The sequence below is a fragment of the Chinchilla lanigera genome, unplaced genomic scaffold (genome assembly GCF_000276665.1).
Source record: "Chinchilla lanigera isolate Chin_1 unplaced genomic scaffold, ChiLan1.0 scaffold00091, whole genome shotgun sequence".
NCBI classification, from domain to species: domain Eukaryota; kingdom Metazoa; phylum Chordata; class Mammalia; order Rodentia; family Chinchillidae; genus Chinchilla; species Chinchilla lanigera.
The window spans coordinates 2,960,554-2,980,896 of NW_004955492.1; the positions used below are offsets into that span (position 1 = coordinate 2,960,554).

The 20,343-nt window shown below is 37.4% G+C and overlaps 1 protein-coding gene across 7 annotated transcripts in view; it reads right to left on the reverse strand.

The window, feature by feature from the left end:
* Positions 1-20,343, reverse strand: part of Ryr2 (ryanodine receptor 2 (cardiac)) — a gene marked incomplete at its 5' end in the record, with an annotated part of 627,916 nt that overhangs the window by 312,957 nt on the left and 294,616 nt on the right. For all 7 annotated transcript variants that reach the window (XM_013504706.1, XM_013504703.1, XM_013504705.1 and 4 more), the window contains 3 exon segments: positions 2,928-3,084; positions 5,551-5,625; positions 19,650-19,746. In XM_013504706.1, coding sequence (XP_013360160.1) covers positions 2,928-3,084; positions 5,551-5,625; positions 19,650-19,746 — 329 coding nt within the window.

Sequence of the window (20,343 nt, forward strand, 5' to 3'; positions counted from 1 at the left end):
AAAGAAAGAAAGAAAGAAAGAAAGAAAGAAAGAAAGAAAGAAAGAAAGAAAAAGAAACTTTATATTATATACACATCAACATGGTCTGTAATATGTAACACATGTACATATGTGGATAGGGCAAAGGTACTCGGTCTTCACTGTGTCACACTGTAGGTTCTCTGTCTTCATACTTCTCCCAAGCTTCTCCCTGGTCTTTTCTTGCAGTGTTTCTACACCTGTGGGGTGGGTGAGTTGTTTATTTCTGTGGTACTGAGAATTGAAAACTGGGCTTCCTGAGCTACATCCCTAGCTAACTGTTATTTACCCTTTTATTATGAGAAAGGATCTTGCCTAGGTTGCCCAAACTGGCCTTGAACTCAAGATCCCCTCCCCAGTCTTCTGAGTCCTGGGACTGCAGGTGTGCACCACCATGCCTGGTGCCTCTGTGGGCTTCTGTGTGGTCCTTTTCCTTTCTGACAGGCTGGATGGTCCTTTCTTCTGTGTCTCACCACCCTCTCTCTCTTCTACCACCTTATTTTAGTAGACGTTGTTATATTTGAGTGCTTATCCTTTCACTGTTAAACACCTTTGTGCTTCTATTATTTGATTTCTTGGTTTTAAGACATCTGACTTCTATTTTACAGGAGGCCACCAGAGCACCACTATACCTTTCACTCTCCTTTCTCCACCAGGTTCTAAGACAGCCTTCTGATTTTTTACAGACTGGGAAATCTTTCCATCAGCCTCCAACGGGATATACCTGTTCACGTTTTGCCGCTTCTGCTGGATTTCATTTTTCTGCATCTCTCTAGAAGGCCATGTACCTCTGCTTTTTCTAGTGCACTGTGATGGGGCTGACTGTAGATTAAGCAGGCCCCATCTTTCCTACATGCAAAGGACTCCCACTGCCAGACAGCAGATTCCTGTCCTGTGGGCTGGATTTTCCCTTTCAGCACTGGGGTGCTACCTGGATAAACTAGGAAACACCTACCTCCACGCTTAACTGGGCTGTGGGAAGAGGCCCACGGGCACTGGGGTTTGCACCGTGAGATCAACCACAGAGATGAAGCAGTTCAGCTCCCCAGAACCCACCCTGACTACAAGCCCTGTGGAGAGCCCACAACACGCAGATCCTGTCTGGGGTCATGCACTGGGTTTTGCCAACTTAGCTCTCTGTGTTCACCATGGAGCCCAGTGCCCACTCCGAATCGGCAGCATCTTCCCACACATAGTGTCCTCCAGAGCAGATAGGTGAGACACAAGCCCAGGATATCCAAGCAGGTCTCTGTCTGTTCAGGGTTCCTTCTGGCCTTCCTGTGACTTGTTGTGCCTTTAGTGTTACTTACACTAGTTAATCTACAGGTATAAAAACAATCTATACATACACTGAAGGCAATGACTAAATAAATTATAGTGCATACCAGATATCTCTAGTTTATACCAAAATAGAAAATACATTGTCTAATGAAAGCAAGATATAAAAACTAAAAATATAAATACATTTTATAAATGTCTATATTTTATGATAAAAATAAAACAGAAAATAATTGAAACATTAATATTTTACATGATTATAGATTTCTGACTTCTATACACTTTTTCTCAAATTTGTAAGTTTTCTTAACATAAGCACACATTGTGTCCAAAGCCAGAGGAAATAAAATCTTGTTAGAAGACTAATATATATGCGAAGTTTAAATTGTCAGAAATGATGAAATCCCTGCCTATTGCAATTATTACTCTAAATGACATGACTCTTTTCTTGTAATTTAAATATTAATATGAAATACATTATGAAGAATTTAGTGAAAAATCTTTCCTTAGTCAGTAAAATTAATGTGTGCTATTTTCTGTACTCTCTATAAGGTAGAAAGGAAAGGGCAGTAGCGTCTACAGTTGTAACAGTTGATGTGTGTTGCAGCTGTAACAACTGCAACACACATCACTTGGGAAACCTCAGCCCAGTTCAGCAATTGTGTCCAAGTCACCAATGCTGTGCCATGAAAGGGTACAGGTGTTAGATCAATAATATAGAATTAATTAAATATATGGAAAATTGGTCCTTTAGGGGAAAGGTTCATCTAGGTAGGGAATAAACATTTTTGTTAATTCTTACAAATACCGCCTAACATATACATATCTAGAGAATGGGAAAGTATAGACACAAAACTAATCCAAAATCTTGAAAAAAGCATGATAGTTCTATTCTTGACCCTGTTAGGACTATATTATACATCCCACCTTTATCTTGTCCTTATCTAGTAACCCTGGTATCATAAATCCAACCTAAGTTCAGGCAGAATACAAACTATGGGGAGGATGATAGGAACCTTGAGTTTTCTAGTACTACAAACAAGGAATAAATTTATTTAAAAAATAGAGGCCCTGTATAATATTCTGAAAATAATCTCAGGAAGAAAGAAAAAGGCAAAACTAATCTCAGAATTAAAAAAAGTTTAACCTTTTCCTATAATGGAATCATGAAGTTTTGCCTAAGACAGAAGCTAGCCAGCAGCTGAATACCATTCCTATCATTATGACAAACTCCACAATTTCTCTTGAACACATAGATATACAATTATCACAAAGTGATTCAGTGGGGATAAGAAGCCTGTATATAAGAGATGAGACAATGTATGTTTGGAAAAAATGACTCTGCTTTATCCTCATACTGTCATATACCATGACAAGATTTATGGTACCTATATTGTCGATGCCTAGGAAAATACATGAAAAGGGATGGAAATGTAGTAAGTAAATAACCAAAGAACCAGAAACTATGTGAAACATCTGGTTTTACTGGAGAGGAATATGGACAGAAGAGAAATTAAGAATTTAGAAATGTATGTAAAACATGCTCACCTCATCTCTCTTTATGTTTCTAATATCAAATGATATGTGATGAGATATTTACAGAGAAATCAAAATTATATTGCCCATTTTACCTTGGAAGACCGGAAGGTAAATGCTGTTGATTTTACATCAGCCTTTTCTTTGTCCATGAGTAGAAGGTTTTTGTCTTCCAAGAGACTTAGGTATTTTCCGGTTGTGACATGGCGGAGTCTGAACGGCTGCCCCCACCGTATGTGGCTCCCACTCCACCTAACAAAACCAATCAGGACTTGATCCAACAGCATCCTCAATCCCGAAAGCAGCAATTGAAACGTATGAATCAGCCTACTTATAACACATAAAATAAAGTTGCCATATTTGTAATACATGAGGTAAAGGACACATGTCTATATAGTTCAAGTCCCTTTCCCCAAATCCTCTAAATATTTATAAAATATTATAGAAACTATGAGATTTTTCTCCATTTGTTTCAGTGTGTCTTTTCTTTTTCTATATGATTAAGAAGGGCGTGTCCCACAAACTTTGACTTTTAAACTGCATATTTATCAAAAATTTTAAAATTTAAATGGATTTAGTCAGTATCCCAGAATCTTAATATTATCAATTATTAATAATGGTATTGCTGTTGAAGACACAGTTACAGACTAAAAGAAAATATTAAAAAAATGTGAACATTTTGTTGGGAAAAAGTATGATAAAGTGAGCAAAAACCCTTTCCATTAAAAAAAAAATATGCTTTAGCAGAGAATTATCACGAGAGAGAGACAAAAATGAAAGTGAAGAAATACAGGTTTTCAACTATTAAAGATGATGATATTGAAGTATTTTAAATAAATGAAGGTGTATACTAAATCACAGCAGCATTCATTATCAGTTGGATTGAGTACTTTGAAAGTAGAGGTACAACAATTTCATTTGAAAAATCACTAAAATACCAGAGGGCTGGGATGTGGCTCAGTAGTAGAGTCTTGCTTTGCATGCGTAAGGCCCTGGGTTCAATCCCCAGCACCACACACAAAAACTACATACATGGTTTTATCTTCCTTATATCTATTTGAATTGATTACAAAAAATATCTAAGTAAACCAGGCATTATGGCATACACCTGTAATGCCAGCCCTTTGGGAGGCTGAGACAGAAGAATTACAAGTTCAAGCCACACCTGGTATTATGGCTTGTGTCTAGATGTCCCCGCAAAGCCTCATGCAGTGATAGGTGGGGCTTTTTCAGAGGTGGCTGGATCTAGAGCATGTGATTCTAGGATTAAGGGTGTATGATTATTAAATCAGTCCACTTATTGGTTTGGTACCTCCCTAATCCTGGTAGCCTAGATACAATATATAAGGGGCAGAAACATGCAGTTAAGGTCCCTTGTTTGCCTTTGCTGTCTTCTGCCTGCCAAGACCTTTTTCTCCTATATGATGCCCCTCTGCTATGCCTCCCTGCCTTGGAGCCAGCCAACTATGGGCTGAAATCTCTGCTAACTGAGAGCCAAATAAACCTTTCTTCCCTTAACTTGTGGGTGTTGGGTATTTTGTCTCAGCAATAAGAAAAGTAACTAAGACACCTGACCAACTTAGCAAGACACTGCCTCAAAATAATAAAAATAGAAAAAAAAGAAGGGCTAGGAGTGTAGCTTAGTGAAAAGGTCCTAGGTTAAATCCCTGCTACTGTAAAGAAAAAATCTAAATCACCTTTTGGTGTTCAAGGATGTATATAAACTTTTCAAAATTATCATATGGTCTATATAATGTGAGCAAAACAACCTGAAGGCCATTAGACCATTTTAGTCATCAGTAGATATGCAATAATTTCACATGAAAAATCTACAGAGACAGCTGTTTTAATAAGACAGTCCCTTCCTCGCACCTATGGAGTCTCTAAATCAGCACTTCCTTAAAGTGTAACATAATAAATAAAAAACATTGAAAACTTAGTGGTTTTTAGACAAAGGATTGAGCATGCCAACTATTAAAAATTTTTGACTGATAAATTAATTCCATTAATTTCCACACCTTTATCATCAATATTACATTTATGTAAAGAAACTCAAAGGCAACCATCAGGCAGCTTTTGAATTCATCTGAAAATTATACATATAAATTCTTATTATTACAATGGCTATAGAATCACTGTAATTACAATCCAGACTTCTTGCTCAGCTCTTAAGATATCTGTAAGCAAAGACAGTGAGCACTGGTGATGACTCTTGTCCTATCACTCATGTTCCAATTCCTGTTTCTCATGTGGTTAAATCTAGTCCAGTGGTGGCAAACCTATGGCACACACGCCACAGCAGGCCATTTGTATCCTTTAAAGCTCTAAAAGGTTCACCATCACTAATCTAGACTTTCACACCCAAGTGTGCACCAGGCTTGAAACACCTTGTCCTGCCTCTAAACCTTCCATCACTCTGTCAGCAGCACACTCTGCCAGGAGACTCAGAGTCTGAGATGAGGTGATCTTCCAAAACAAATAAGGCTTAAGACCAAGGCCAGAGGAGGTACAGAATCATCACATATTTCCAGGACTACCACCTGACAAGCCAGGATGAATGAAGTAGGCAGCAAGAGAAAGGGGAAAAAAATCTTTTCAGAGTTTCACTTGCTCGTTTGCTGCAGCTGTTAGTGTGCTCATCTCACAGGGAAGCAGAGGCCAAGAGCACTGAGGATTTTGTGCTCCTGGAGCCCCAGGTTGGGTCTATATTGTACTTACGCAACTCGAAGTGTCTCTAGTCTCCACAGGGATCGCGCATGGACAGACACAGCACCACCTTCATAATGAACAGTTCTGTTGAAATGAAAAAGTCCAATTTTAACATGTTTCATTCTTTAGTTTCTACATTTTAAGTGAATTATTCCTAAAAGAGAAAAAGCAAAAGGGACAGGATATGGTTAAACAGTCGTTTATCTTTCATGTTAAAGTCCATCCATAGGTTCAAAATCACCCTGACCCATTGTGAGGGCCTGAGAGTTTTAGGTACATCAATGAGCAGTAAGTAGAATAGCGATTTTCAATCACAGCTGCATATAATAATCACATGGGTAGCTTTTAAAATTCTACGTTATGTCCTCATCAGTGACCACTCACACAGATCTAGAGGTAGGATCTTTTTAAACTCTGCACTTGGGTGTAATGGGAATCAAGGCTTTGGCCCCATGTTCTGGGTAGATTTTTCCATGGCAGCACTGTTTTGGGGTCTGCGTAATTCTTTCTTGCAAGGGCTGTCCTGTGCATCAAGATGCTCTCAACTCCCTACCTTTCACGAACTAAATCTCAGTGGTATGCTCAGACAGGGTTATGACATTCAAAACTGTCTCAGACATTGGCAAGGGTCCTTCAGGGGACAAAGTCATTCTGTGGTATACAGCAATTGGTTCAGATGAGTGGTTTTTAACCTTTAGTGAGGTAAAATCTGGAGAACCTGTTAAAACCCACTGGCCCCATTGCTAGAGGAGGTCTAAGGTGAGGCTCATGAATTTGTATTGCTCACAAGTCTCCAGGGATTTTGATTCTGCTGGTCCACATTTTGTGAATGACAGGGCAAGACCTGTTATTTCATAGGATAAAGGACTTAATCTTGATTATATATTGTAATCATCTGGCAACTTTTTAAAAAAACTAATGAAGATAGGACACTCAGATGAATTAACTAACACTCTGGGCATATGTTGAAAATTAATGAATGACAAAATACAGACATTGTGTGCATTTCAGCAAATGTATACAAATACTAAAAGAAAATATGAGGTGATCATAGATAAATATGGCACAGGTAGTGTAAGTGATGCATGTTTACTATACAAAAATAAATCACTGGGGGCTGGGGATTTAGCTCAGCGGCAAAAGTGCCTGCCTGGCAAGCGCAAGGTCGTGAGTTCGGTTCCCAGTACTGGAAAAAAACCAAAAAAAAAAATAAAATAAAATAAATAAATAAATAAATAAATCACTAAGAATCCATCATATTTTTATATACACAGATATATATGAGTGAAGTTAAATACACATCAACATATTAATCACATAAGAAAAGGATAGAGAAATTAAGTTCTTTTGATTTTAAAGGGAAAACATTAGAATAACGATAAAATGGAGCTTTAAAACAGGCTAACAGGAGAGTGACAATAATTAATATATTGTGTACTGTTATCTTCATAGTAGTTACTCAGAATACAAGATATAGGCATGAAATATTGCCCAAACACTATTAGCACAAAATGGTTTTTTAAATGAGTGAAGAGAAACTAGCTATATAACTATCATAACTATCTTGTGTATATATGTATTTTTTTCTCTTCCTTCCTTTCCCCTTTCCCACATCACAGTTTCTCTTTTCCTTTAAACAGTTTCTTTCCAATTCATAATATCTATTGTACATTTGGGATCTCATTTACTCATTCGGTTTCTCACGCTACTGAGACAATACGACATTTACACATAACAGTCTGATTTATTTCACTTATGAGTATGGTCTCAAGTTGCATCCATTTATCTATAAAAGTCTCAAGTTTGTCCTTCTTTATGGCTCAGTAGTGGTCCATAACATTAAAAAAAACCACATCCTTTTTATCCATTCCTTGGCAGATAAGCATTTGGGTTGGAGAAATTAAGTTTAAAGATGAAATAGTCTTTAATATACAAATACTATAAATGTTTATATGTAAAATTATATATATGTGTGTGTGTATATATATATAGAAGTGAAGAACTGCCATTCAAATATTTTCTTTTAAAACTTTTAATGGAGTTATAAGTTTTTATTTATTTGAGTAGAAATATAATCCTATTTTTAATTAAAATCTTAGGACACAAATATAAAGTTAGAAGGAAAGCAGGATCCTCCTTCATACCAGAAATATTTTTAGCTTTCTCCTTATGGTCTCTCTGCCTTGAATTATCTCTATGTTTCAAAAACTGTTTCACTGGTAGATGTAGAGAATCTAATGACCTCATTCAGTTGCCTTCCTGAGTATGGAATCTATTGCATTTTACTGAATTTCCTTCATTTCAATACATGGCATGTGTAGAGTGTCAATGGTTGTCTAACTGTCTTCATCAACTATTTCAGACTAAAAACTGGCATCATAGTGTCAAGATCCTAAATGTAGCAAGAATTTCAGTTGATCATAAATAACCAAAAGGATATTCAAGCATATTTAGAAATCAGTCCATGCGGAGGAATACTGTCATTCTGTGAACGGATCATTCCACCTCCCTGCAATATATCTCAGGTATCAAATCAGAGATCATGAAGACAATTGCTTTAAAGACCAAGTTTACCAAATGACATTACCATCCTAAACTTAGACAAATAAATGATCATCAGCTCAATCACTTTCCCACAGGAAGACTAAGAAGGGGAAACGATTCTTTAAGAAATTAAGCAGACATGCAGCTATCATCTTTGCAGCTGACCTTTACTGGGAGGTCAATGCAAATGGAAGCAATGGTGTCAAAAGGGGCAATCAGTGGCTATGAAAACAAAATACTCATGCAACTCTCTATTCACTGAATACTGTGCAATTGTCCTACAAATATAGTTTAGCAACAATGTCACATCTACTGAAAAGAATAAGCTAATGAGAAAAAGAAAATATGTTAAAATGATGAGAGGCTGACATTATTTGCTTTGTTTTTGGACTTTTTTTTTACTTTTTTTTTTTTTGGTACTGGGAATCAAACTCACAACCTCATGCTTGCCAGGCAGGCATCATGCCGCTGAGCTAAATCATGTTTTACATTTTAATGGTTTGTTTGTTTGTTTGTTTGTTGCAATACTGGAGGTTGAATAAGGCCTTGGAAGTGAAGCACATTCTCCAGCCCTTTTCTTTTCATTTTTATTTTGAGAAACGGTCTTACTAAGTTAACTCTTAAGTTGCCCAGGCTAGGTTCAAACTTGTGATTCTCCTGTCTGAGACCACTAGTGTTAGGATTATAGAAGAGGTTTTTGTTTTGGTTTGCTTTTTCCTTGTTTTTGTGTAATTTTCATTTTGTTTGTTGGAGGTTTTTTGTTTTTCCAGTACTAAGGATTGAATCCAGGGCCTTCACACTTAGCTAAATACCCAGCACACACACACACACACACACACACACACACACACACACACACACCCTTTCTTCCTTAATTTTATGAGATATGGGCTTACTAGATTGTTTAGGCTGTTCTCAAACTTGTGATTTCCCTGCCTTCTCCTCCGGAGTAGCTGGGACTGTAGATGTGCACCTGGCCACACTGGCTTTGGTATCATTTCTAAGCAACAAATGCAAAGAAACTTCCACCTCATGAGTAGAAAAAGTCAAAGTCACTATAATTTCACTGAGCAGGAATTCTTTAAATATGCATATATAATAAGTAGGGGTATGAGTTCATTGAACAGTACTTAGAATAATTTCAGGCTTCAAGCTGTAAGTTATGCCTCTGTAGCACACTGTTCTCCAGTATAATACATCTCATTACGGAACTCATATTTCAAGCTGACCACATAAAACTGACTAAAGAGGCCCTTTAAGGTTATTCTGTTATACTTACAAATTCTTCCTATTATATCATCAATTCAGCTTCGCATAGCCATTATAATATGGTTGGCTGAAATAAAAGCAGTTAGCTATTTTTGTATTGGGGCTATAAAATATAATTTAAGTCTTATCTCAATTGTCGAACTACTTGTTTTCTCTGTAAAAAGTAGGCACTTTGACAGATAGGATAATTCATCTTCAGAATCTGGAGCCCAGAAAAGACTACATTAGCATATTAATAAAAGCACAAAACCTTACAGGCTTTTCACAGCCTGACAAAATGGCATTTATTTTTAATAAAATTTTACAGGATACCCAATTTCAATTAGTGCACTTTAGTACAGAATCATAAAACATATGATTGATAAAAGATTGGACCCTGTAGAGACCCTCTACCCTGCAAGGGTGAGCTCTGATATGGGACATCCTTGCCAGATGACATCACAGTTATGAGCTCACTATTTGTGCAGTGCACCAAGAAGTCGACAAGTCACTTTCTCGGTTCATTATCATTAACTTTCTGAAGATGTCATTTCATTATACAAACTTGGGCAAGTTTCTGAACTCTGCTCATGCTTTTCAAATGTAAAACAGGAATGATTTTCATTGGATTACTCTGGGGATGAAAAGAATGACATAGTCCATATCTAGGCCACTTGAAAGAATCCTTGCACAACGCATGTTAGCCTGATGACGATACTGATGAGGTTACGTTCAATCCTTCACCCAGAGTTAAGAACTCAATAATATTTGCTTGAATTAAAATGACTGTTGCCAAATCAATATCACTGCAGACCAGTTGCTATTCCAAGATACACTATGCCTCTGCCATAAAATTGCTTGGGCAACATGATCAGGAAATGATGTGACTGTTCTTCAATCCTAAATTGGCCGCCTCAGGGCTGGCCTCCTGTGGCTTCTGCTACAGATAGATCTTAGCATTTTCTGTTTGTCTGACTGTCTGTCTGTTTATGTCTGTGTCTGTCTCTCCCTCATAATCAACATTTATTATTATTTCACACCATTTCTATGGGACAGGAATCCAGCACAGACTAAGTGGGTGTTGCTGGCTTGGTCTCTGTGGGGCTGTAATTTAGATGTTACTGAGGCTTCCCCTGGAGCTAGAGGAGCCACTTTCAATCACATGGCTGTGGGCAGGAGTCTTCAGGTCCTGTCTCCAGTCCCCCTGCCCAAGGAATGAGGAATTCCACATTACAGCATGTCTCAACTTCTCCCACCCCCACTCCCTACCCACTCCATCATGTTCAAGGCCTTCTCTTCTTCAGCAGTGCTCCCTGACAGCTCACTGAGATCTGATTCAAACTAGGGAGCATCCCTCAGGCAGAACAAACACATGCATTCACACAGTTATACCTTCCAGCCATAGCCACATATTCCTTTCACTTTGAGTAGTAGGTAAAAAAGCATTTCTTAGAAAATATCTGTAGTCTTAGAATTTACATTAAATAATCAGTACGACTTTTTTGCACCTGTTACAATATATTTTAACTTATATGATTTGTATATATTTAAGGTATATGACATGGTGCTTTGAAATCTGTATTCATTATGGAATGGCTAATTCAAGCTAATTAACATATATGCATATATGCATACATATATATATTATTTCTGATTATTTGTATACATCACCTCTTATAATTATCATTTTTCTGTGGTGAGAACATTTGAACTCTGTTAGCCATTCTCAAGTAGAACATATATATCCTCATTAACCACAGTCATCATTTGTACAGTAGATCTCTTGCACTTACGCCTCCTGAGTGAAATTCTATAACCCTTGACCAACATCTCCCCGATGCTCCGCACCCTCAAGCCAAGGGCAGCCGCCTTTCCATTCTATCTTGCATGACTTTGACTGACTGCTTTAGATACACATATAAGTGAGATTGTGCAGTATGTTTTTCTATGCCTGGCTTATTTCAGTTAGCAAAATATTCTCAAGTTCATCCATGTTATTGCAATAATAGGACTTACTGCTTTAGGCATGAATAGCATTTCTTACACACACATACACACAATTCACTTTGATACTAAAAGGATGCTATAAAAATTCAAGCTCTAAAGAGAATATACATATCATAGCAAGTAAAAGGATACTTCTTTTCATGACTATTTTGTCCTTGTTAAATCTACTGTGAAAGTCACCTGCTTTGTCACCCTTTGCCTGGTTCTCAGCACAGGGGTCTATGTGTCTCCAGAACTGTTCAGCTGACAGAAACCCCAACCCAACCCCAAGTTTCACTGCCACCTGAAAGGACGACCTAAAACCGGCAAACCTTTTCTTTAAAGGGACATAGAGTAAAACATGTGATTTTTCAGGTCACATGGTCTCAGATACATTAAACTCTGTTGTAACAGAAAAGCAAACAGAAAATATATTTAAAAATTATCATAGCTGTGTTCTAATACTTTGTTTATAAAAACAGTCATTTGACCACATGACTGGTAAATTTAATCACAGGGAGAGTTCCCAAAAGAGGCCATCTTAGTTACCCTGAATAACACTTTAATTCTGGAATTAGTATCTACAGTGTAATGGATCCTTTTCTCTCTGATAAAAATAGGTAAATGGAGAGTGCTCCAGAGTACTTGTTTCAAGCCAAAAAAAGAGAAAAAACTCCCAAAAACAACAGCTGACAATCTTGTCTACATTGCAAGGACCCCCCCACACACACACACACACATCATTAGGACATTTTTCAACCTTATTTTGTTTCTTCAACATAGAAATGTCGGGCTGGGGATTTAGCTCAGCGGCAAAAGCGCCTGCCTGGCAAGCGCAAGGTCGTGAGTTCGGTTTCCGGTACCGGAGAAAAACCAAAAAAAAAAAAAAAAAAAAACATAGAAATGTCATTGGGGTAGGTTCCAATTGAACTTTCTTTTCTACAGTTTTAAAAAATAAAACAACTATATTAAAACAAAACTCCTCATACCACACAATTTACAAACTTAAAATGTAAGCTTCAATAGGCCCCAGCACACTGAAAGAACTGTACAACCACAACCACAACCAAACTTAGATCATTTTTGCCAACCCAAATCAAAACATTTTACTTACTATTTTCATCTCCCAATCCCTATCCCCTAAATCTCGATCTGAGCTACTCTTGATCCCCATAGATTTTTCCAGCAGTGGGGATCTGAAGTAGAGATACTCAGAGTTCTACTTCTGAGTCTATACACATTCTTCTTTCACTTTTTTCAAGAACCTCCTCCTTGATAAAGACTGCCTTAAAACACCTGTGTGTATCCTCATACTGGGAACTGGATGCTTTCCCACGAAAATCAGCATAAGGCAAGGATATCCCCACTCACCACTTCTGTTCAATACCACACTGGAAATTCTGTTTTCTGGCAGTAAGATACGGAAATTAAAATTATACTGACTAGTATAAAAGAAAGAAAACTCTCTTTGCATATAACATGGCTGTCCAAATCCCCACCACCACCAAAATCATCAATAGCAACAATGAAAATTCGTGAAACTAATCCCCAATTATAGAAAAGTTGCAGGACACCAAGTTAGAGTACAAAAGCCAATTACCTTCTTATATATCTGCACTTAATAAAAGATATTTTAAAATAATATTGTTTCTATGAGCATCAAAAATGTAAATATTATGTATAAATATCTAGATTTCAAAAATTAAATATTATGTATAAATCTAACAAATACAAATGAGATCTCCCTGAGGATAGCTACAGAACTCTGATGGCAGATATCAAGGAAGATCTAAATGAATGAGAAGACAGTCCAGGTTCACGAATAGGAATGCTCAATATTGTCAAGATGTCAGTTTTTTAAACTTTGTGTACAGTTTTAAAGTAACCTCAAATAAAATCCCAGAAAGTTATTTTTCAAACTTCAACAAAATGATTCCAAAGTTTATATGGAGAGGTGGAAGAGTCAAAATAGACAATCCAATAATGAAGAAAAAACAAACATCGTATCACAGTGATATATGTGCACCCATGTTCACAGCAGCACAATTTGTAATTGCTAAATTGTGGAAGCAACCCAAAGGTCCATACACCGAGGACTGGATAAGAAAATTGTGGTACTTTCATATCAAGGAATATTAGTCATCTATAAAGAAAGATAAACTCAAGGCTTTTATACATAAATGGTCACAACTAGAGACCATACTCATAAGCGAAATAAATCAGACCTGCATGTGTAAGCATCACATTGCCTCATTAGTGTAAGACCTGAAAGAGTGAATAAAAACTAGGAATTATGATAGACATTGTGAAATGAAAGGAAAATGCTCAAAAGTAAAGGGCAACTGAGATGTGGGAAAAGAGAAGGCAAAGAAGGGGAAATTATATAAATATGTACATACAGAATGGCTAACATAGTTCTACCACTATCTTCTATTGCTCTACAGAAAGGAACAGTTAATGATTACTTGTTTGATCAATCTTGTATGTCTCTATTTGTTTTCCTGAGAAACCACTTTGAAGATACCAATAAGCAATATAACAACCATGGTTAATTTCCTACAACTTTGTCTGTAACTCTGTTTTGTTTGTATTGTTCTCATGCTATTTCATAAATGGATGTCGGTCTGTTAATACGTTTTCCTTCTTTTATTTTTTAAAATAGAAAAATAAAAAAGAAAGTCTGGTATGACCTAACCTCAAAACAAATTGTTATAAGCTAACTATGAAGCTACAGTAATCAAGGCAGTGTGTGATGGGGAAAGAAATAAAAAAAAAAAATAGATCAGTATAACAAAGGCAGAATCCAGAAACAGACCCATACAAATTCACTCAAGTGATCTCTGACAAAGGAGCAAATGCCATTCAATGAAAAAGGGACAGCCTTTTCAACAAGTGAACATTCACTTGCCAAAAAATAACTGATTTCCTCCAAATGGATAACTTCATCCCTGACTATTAGGGAACACACAAAAGCTACTATAAAAGCTTCCACCTAGGTAGTAACTGAGGACAGTATCTTTCCAGAACAGTAGTTGCCCAATCGTGTACAGGAACATGAACCATGAGTCTTTTTCTAAGCCACAATGGGACATTCAATTTATTATATCAAGCCCATCAGCAGCCTCATCATTTACACTTACAGCTTATTAAATCATCATAATATTAAAAAGGCATGGAGGAAAAAAATGCTGTCATGTACACATATAACATGGCTTTTTTCTGTTGAGTCACATTCTGGAAAGTAGATCTAACATTTATTTGTAGATTACTATTGGGAACTTCCATTTAATTGACCTGCACTTTAATGTAACAAGACAAAGCAAACATATGCCAAAAGCAATGTCTACTCAGATGGGGCTCCTTCTGCTCTCCCACTTCTCTTCCAAAAACACACAACACAGTTGAACATGCTCTTTTATCTCCCATGTCATTTCCCCCCATACTTATTATTTAATGCATTTTATCGCTGTGTACGTGGTTACATGTGCATTTATAAACAAACACATTTATGCATTCATGGTCACATATCCCCACCAGAATATAAACTCCTTGAGAGAACACACTTGTCTCTTCCTATATTCTATGGAGCCCCAGAATCCAGAATGTGATTATTCCACAAATTTTTATTGGATAAATAAAATTATGTACAAGCTATTTAAGAAACCTAAAACCTAGCTATTAAGAAACCTAAAGCTTACAAATAATGCTTTAAAATTTTCCCCTAGTACTGGTTCCCAAAGAAGAGATCCCAAATAATACTCTCCCAATTTATCCTTTTATAAGTTTATTCACTTGCTAGGAATGTAGTTCAGTGGTAGAGTACTTGGCTAGTACGTACAGGGCCTGTGTTCTATCACCAATATCATTAAATTAACTAATTTAAATGTATGCCATATGTAATTCATTTGGTGCACATGCAATGAATAAATGTGTGTGCAAATAAAGAAATTCTTTTGTTGGTGTTTTATTACATGCACATAAAATTATGGGTAGAATTAATGAGATGCAACTCAGAGATAACATCTAGAACAGATAATACGAACATATACAATGTATCATGCTTCAAATAAACTTTGATAATAAAACTTCAAGACTCCACAAGCAATAATGAAAAACTATATTGTACCTGATAAATCCCCTTACCAACTACCAGAACCTGTTTCTCCTTAACTTATCTCATTGTTTCCGAGGTCTGAATAACAACACAGAAGTTTGGACCCCACAGTTAACACTCAAGACATCACTTCCTTTTATCTTCTGACCACTCACAACTGCTACAGACTCTATCGTTACCACTTTAAGTTTTTAGATAAATTATATTCCAAAACTTCATTGTACTATGGCTTCCTGGAAAAATATAAAGAAATTTAAAACAATAGTGACACTATATTTCATGAGTATGTCAGAATTCATTCCAGAATACATTTAATATAGGCAAGAAGTATAGTAAAATATCTATTAGTTTAACTAACTTTGATAGGTCTCATTTTCTACTTCAATTCTACTTAACTGAATGGTACACAATGAGCTCTCTATTCTAAGAGTCTTATTAATATTCTTTGAGAATGAATGTAACCACATACACATACATACACATATGCATACGTATACTGCATATGCCCACAACATCTCAATGTGAAGAGTTATTTAATATTAATCTATCCATACTTAGAATTATAGGACCCATTATTGAACTGTATTTTCAATAGCTACAATTACAGCTGTGTATAGTCAATACCCGTCAGTGGAATGAAGCAGGGAAGACCAACAAATACATTTAAGGACACAACAACGATGTTCAAAATATTCCTAAACTGCTCACAAGTAAATGTCACCACTGGCCACCTCCTTAATCATTTTCATTGCTTCTCAGATAACAACAAAGAGCTCAGAGGCAAAAGAAAATTTTACATACTTCCTTGCAGCTTTCCTAGCTTTAAAATCCCCATCCAAAAATCAAATTATCTTTACTTCTTCTTTTAATGAGTCAAAATATATTTGAGATCATCCTTATGCATTTTGCCCAACAGACTGACATCAATTAAAGAAATGCCACCTCCAGGCCGAGCTGTCCTTTACCTCTCTCAGTACCCCAAGGCTCAGGCAATGGCTTCTGGTAAGAACAGAAGAAGATTTTAAAATGTCTCTGTAATGATATTAACAAGACGTGAAATAATGAAGCATTCCATAAACTTAAAATGTAAGGAATTATTTCATCATTATGTGCAAATAATGACTCAATCCCACTATACAATTAACACAATATACCTCTTCTTTCTTCAGCAATGTCCCTGAGGCCCCAGACTACCTTTTCTGACACATTTTCTCCTTTAGGTCATGATCTGACATATGAACATGTTATCAAAAGAGATACAAACATATGTACTCTTACCATCACCACTTTCTTATAAGGATCTCCATATGTTTAATTGAATACATGCTGACATTAAATTGATATAGAAATTATTAACATTAAATCAAGACTAGGATTTGGGGTGAAAGAGTAGGCTTAAACATGTATGCAACAGAAGAGTCTGCCAAACAATATGAAAACATGTTTGAAATTTCCTCTAGTTTTCTCTGTAGTCATAATAGGCTGCCTTTATTTTTTTACTTTTATTTTTTTGTGTGTGGTACTGAGAATTGAACTCAGGACCTTGCACTTGCCAAGTAGGCACAAAGCCACTAAGCCACATGCCCAGCCCAATGGGCTGCCTAAAGGGTTTTCTTTAATTTACTTTGGCCTCTTATTCAGCAAAATCCAGGCTCTACCATACTTTTACCTACATGATCAGTATTCCTCAGTCTTATCCTTAATAACTGGCTAAATGCTGCCTCTACAGTCTAAGGAATAATGGCCATAATAACAAGCATTACAATAAATGTGCTACTCTCTTAATAAGTGTTGAATATTTTATGCACACTTTCTCAATCTGTAGAACAACCCTGTGAAGTAGGACCTGATATTTAAGCTATATTTTACAGTGCAGAACAGCAAAATTTAAAGAAACTAAGTTACCTGTATAAGTCACACAAGTAGTTTGTCTGACTCTAGAGTCAATCAACCTAACCACAGATCTCTATGGTGTCTGCAGAAACAGCCAAAAGAGCTCCAACAATCAGTTGGTTCAGTTTTCCACTAAGCAAATCAAGGAAGGAAGACTCAAAGGAGACAGTAGGATAACCGCTACGAGCCCCCAACTCCATGTGGAAACATCCTAGCATCTAACACGGCCACGCCCAGTCCTTCTTTGGTTTCCACAGCTCCCTTCCCTCACTCTCCACTCAGCCATCCGTCTGTGTTCTTGCTGAGCCTCCCTCATCCATGCACACCTGAAGTACTAGTGTTCTGCAGGCTTCTCATCTCAGCCTCCTGCTCACCAAGTCTATTCCAGGGGCCCCCGGCCTTTGGAAGCCAGCACTAGATTGCTGAACACATCCCACAGCGCTGGCTCTTCCCTGTCTTCCTGAGTGATCACACAATGGATGCACATTCCTTCAACTATTCCCATGCATGTGCAGCTTATATACAACCCATACTTTTTCCACACCAAATAAAAGGATACCCCAGTTTCCTGCTTGATGTTCCTCGGACCCTCTGTCTACCTGCACCTAAGTTAACTCCACCTTGAATAGCAGTATGTGCCATCTCCTGCTATCCTTAGCGCCATCGATATCCCCAGAACCAGGACATCACATTGCTCTGTCTGTGGAAATACTGCCACAGCCCACATCTATTGTCTACCTGAAACCTTCATTTTTTCTTGAAGGGCCCTGGCTCAGGTAGTTCTCTCATTCTGAGGGTTCTTTTAGGGTTAAGGTTCTTACCTTTGTGATATGAAATACTGCAACAGCCCTCCTCCAACTGGTTCCCCTGACTCAGACTATCCTCACCCCTTCTCAAAGCCCCTCTTGTCCTTTTCTAGGTGAGGTACTAGAGATTGAACTCTTTTTAAAAGTTTTTGAGATGGGGCCTCACTAAGCTGCCAGGCTGGGCCTCCAACTTGTGATCTTCCTGCCTCAATCTCTCAAGAATTCCGGGATTACAGATATGTGCCACCACACTGGACATCCCTTGCCTATCACAGCTATGATCACCCCTACCCCAGCCCCCAACGCCTCCCAGCCATCTCTGAAGAAAAGGCAGCCCAAGCAACGTCAAAACAACTGTCCAAACCACTCTCTCATTTCCACCATCTCCCTCAACCCCTGCCACATCACATCACTCTGCTGCTCCCAGAACACACTGCCATCCCTTGTGTGGCCTCTTATGTTCAGCCTTCTGCTTGCAATGAATTCCTCAAGTCAAGTGCTGCTTGAGGTCCTCCTAATCTTTATAGAAAACCTTCCACCACTGTTAACATCATCTTCCGAACTCACTAAATGCAGCACATTTTATAGCCTAGGGACTTTCCCAAGGTCTGCAGTGCTCTTCACCATAAACAAGGTCCACCCGGAAAGAAGTAAGCCTGAGTACCAGGTCTTGGAGTGACTTTTCCTAAGCTCATTAAATGATTATGAAATTTCTAAATGCTCCTTACGCCTTTTTATTAAATTACCATAATAATTATTTGTTAAACAAGCTATACAATCATCTATATTAATAATATGAGAAATTCCCACTAAAACATTTAAAGACACATAAAAAGCCATCCACAACCTTCTCTCATTGTGATTTCCTCTCTGGATGTATTCAACTCACTAATTCACTGATAAATTTGTGAGGCAAAGCAGGAGCATCAAATCACCCTAAGTACTTTTATAGTTTTGTAACATCTGTGCATTTTCCCCCAGTGGATGCAGACTACTCTCATCTTGTCTCAATGCCATAAATATTAACAAAAGAGAAATACTGTATTACATAAAACACGAGGGAAAATAGTAAATTTCATTATGCGTCAATAAAAGGGAGGTGCCAGTAAAAGGTCTTGAAATTTTGCAGTTTGAGAACTCTTGACTCTGAAAGTGAACATGAGATTACATCTTCTAGAAAGATAATTAATCCAAATTAATGAATATTTAATGACATTTAAGTTAGTTTAATGTGCTCACTCCTCCCAGTTTGTTTTGTTCAATGCATCATAATGCGTTTTAATGATATGAAAGTTTTCAGTTCCTCTTCTACAGATAAATTAAAAAAAAAACATAAGCATAAACATATCTAAAGAAAGCAAGAAATGAACCATCTCAGAGGACAGATGAATGTCCGTGGTCCACCTTGTGTTATGCTAAATCCTGCGTTCTTAGTTAAGAAAATTTCTATCAAGGCAAATTAAAAAATGTACCAATTACATAAATGCCAGCACAAGGCACTTGGCCCAAGTACCAACCTCCGCTGCTCTTCGCCATGTTCTCCTGAGGGGACGGTGAGACATTCGTCCATGTGTCCATGTAGCAACCTGAGGACATCGCCACCAATCAGATACCCTGTAAGCAGTAATTAGAAGTCATTTGGTGTTGGTGGCTAGACACATGATCTGGTCCATCTTCTTCTTTCAGTCTAGCAAGGTGTAAGAACCTGGCTGACGTCACATAGGTGGCCAGTGCTAGTTGGCACGTCTGAGCAACCCTGAGTTTCCTAACCTCAGCCATGTAGAGCCCTCCATCAAAATACAACCATGTATAGGATCAGATTTGAACCTATGTAAGAGAGAATAGCCAGGACAAAGACAGATACTGCCCTGGGAAACCTGCTGCATAAACACTGTTGTGATCCAGCTCTAAAACAGGAACCTGGAAAACGAAAAATGCAGCATCAACCAAATGGAGCAATACCCCAAGGCCAAAAAATTATAGAGAAAACAGCCCTTAGAAAGCTGATGCATGAAGATAACAAGTAAGCTCAAGTTGACAACAGCATAAAAATAAGGCAAGATAAATCTTCATGCAAGCTTCACTCCGAAGGAGCAATTTCAACAAGATCCTCCACATCACGTATCTGCATGAGAGAATATTTAGACACAGGAGATCTCCACTTAACAACCCGCTCATTATTACAATTCCAGAGATGACCATCAGCTGTGC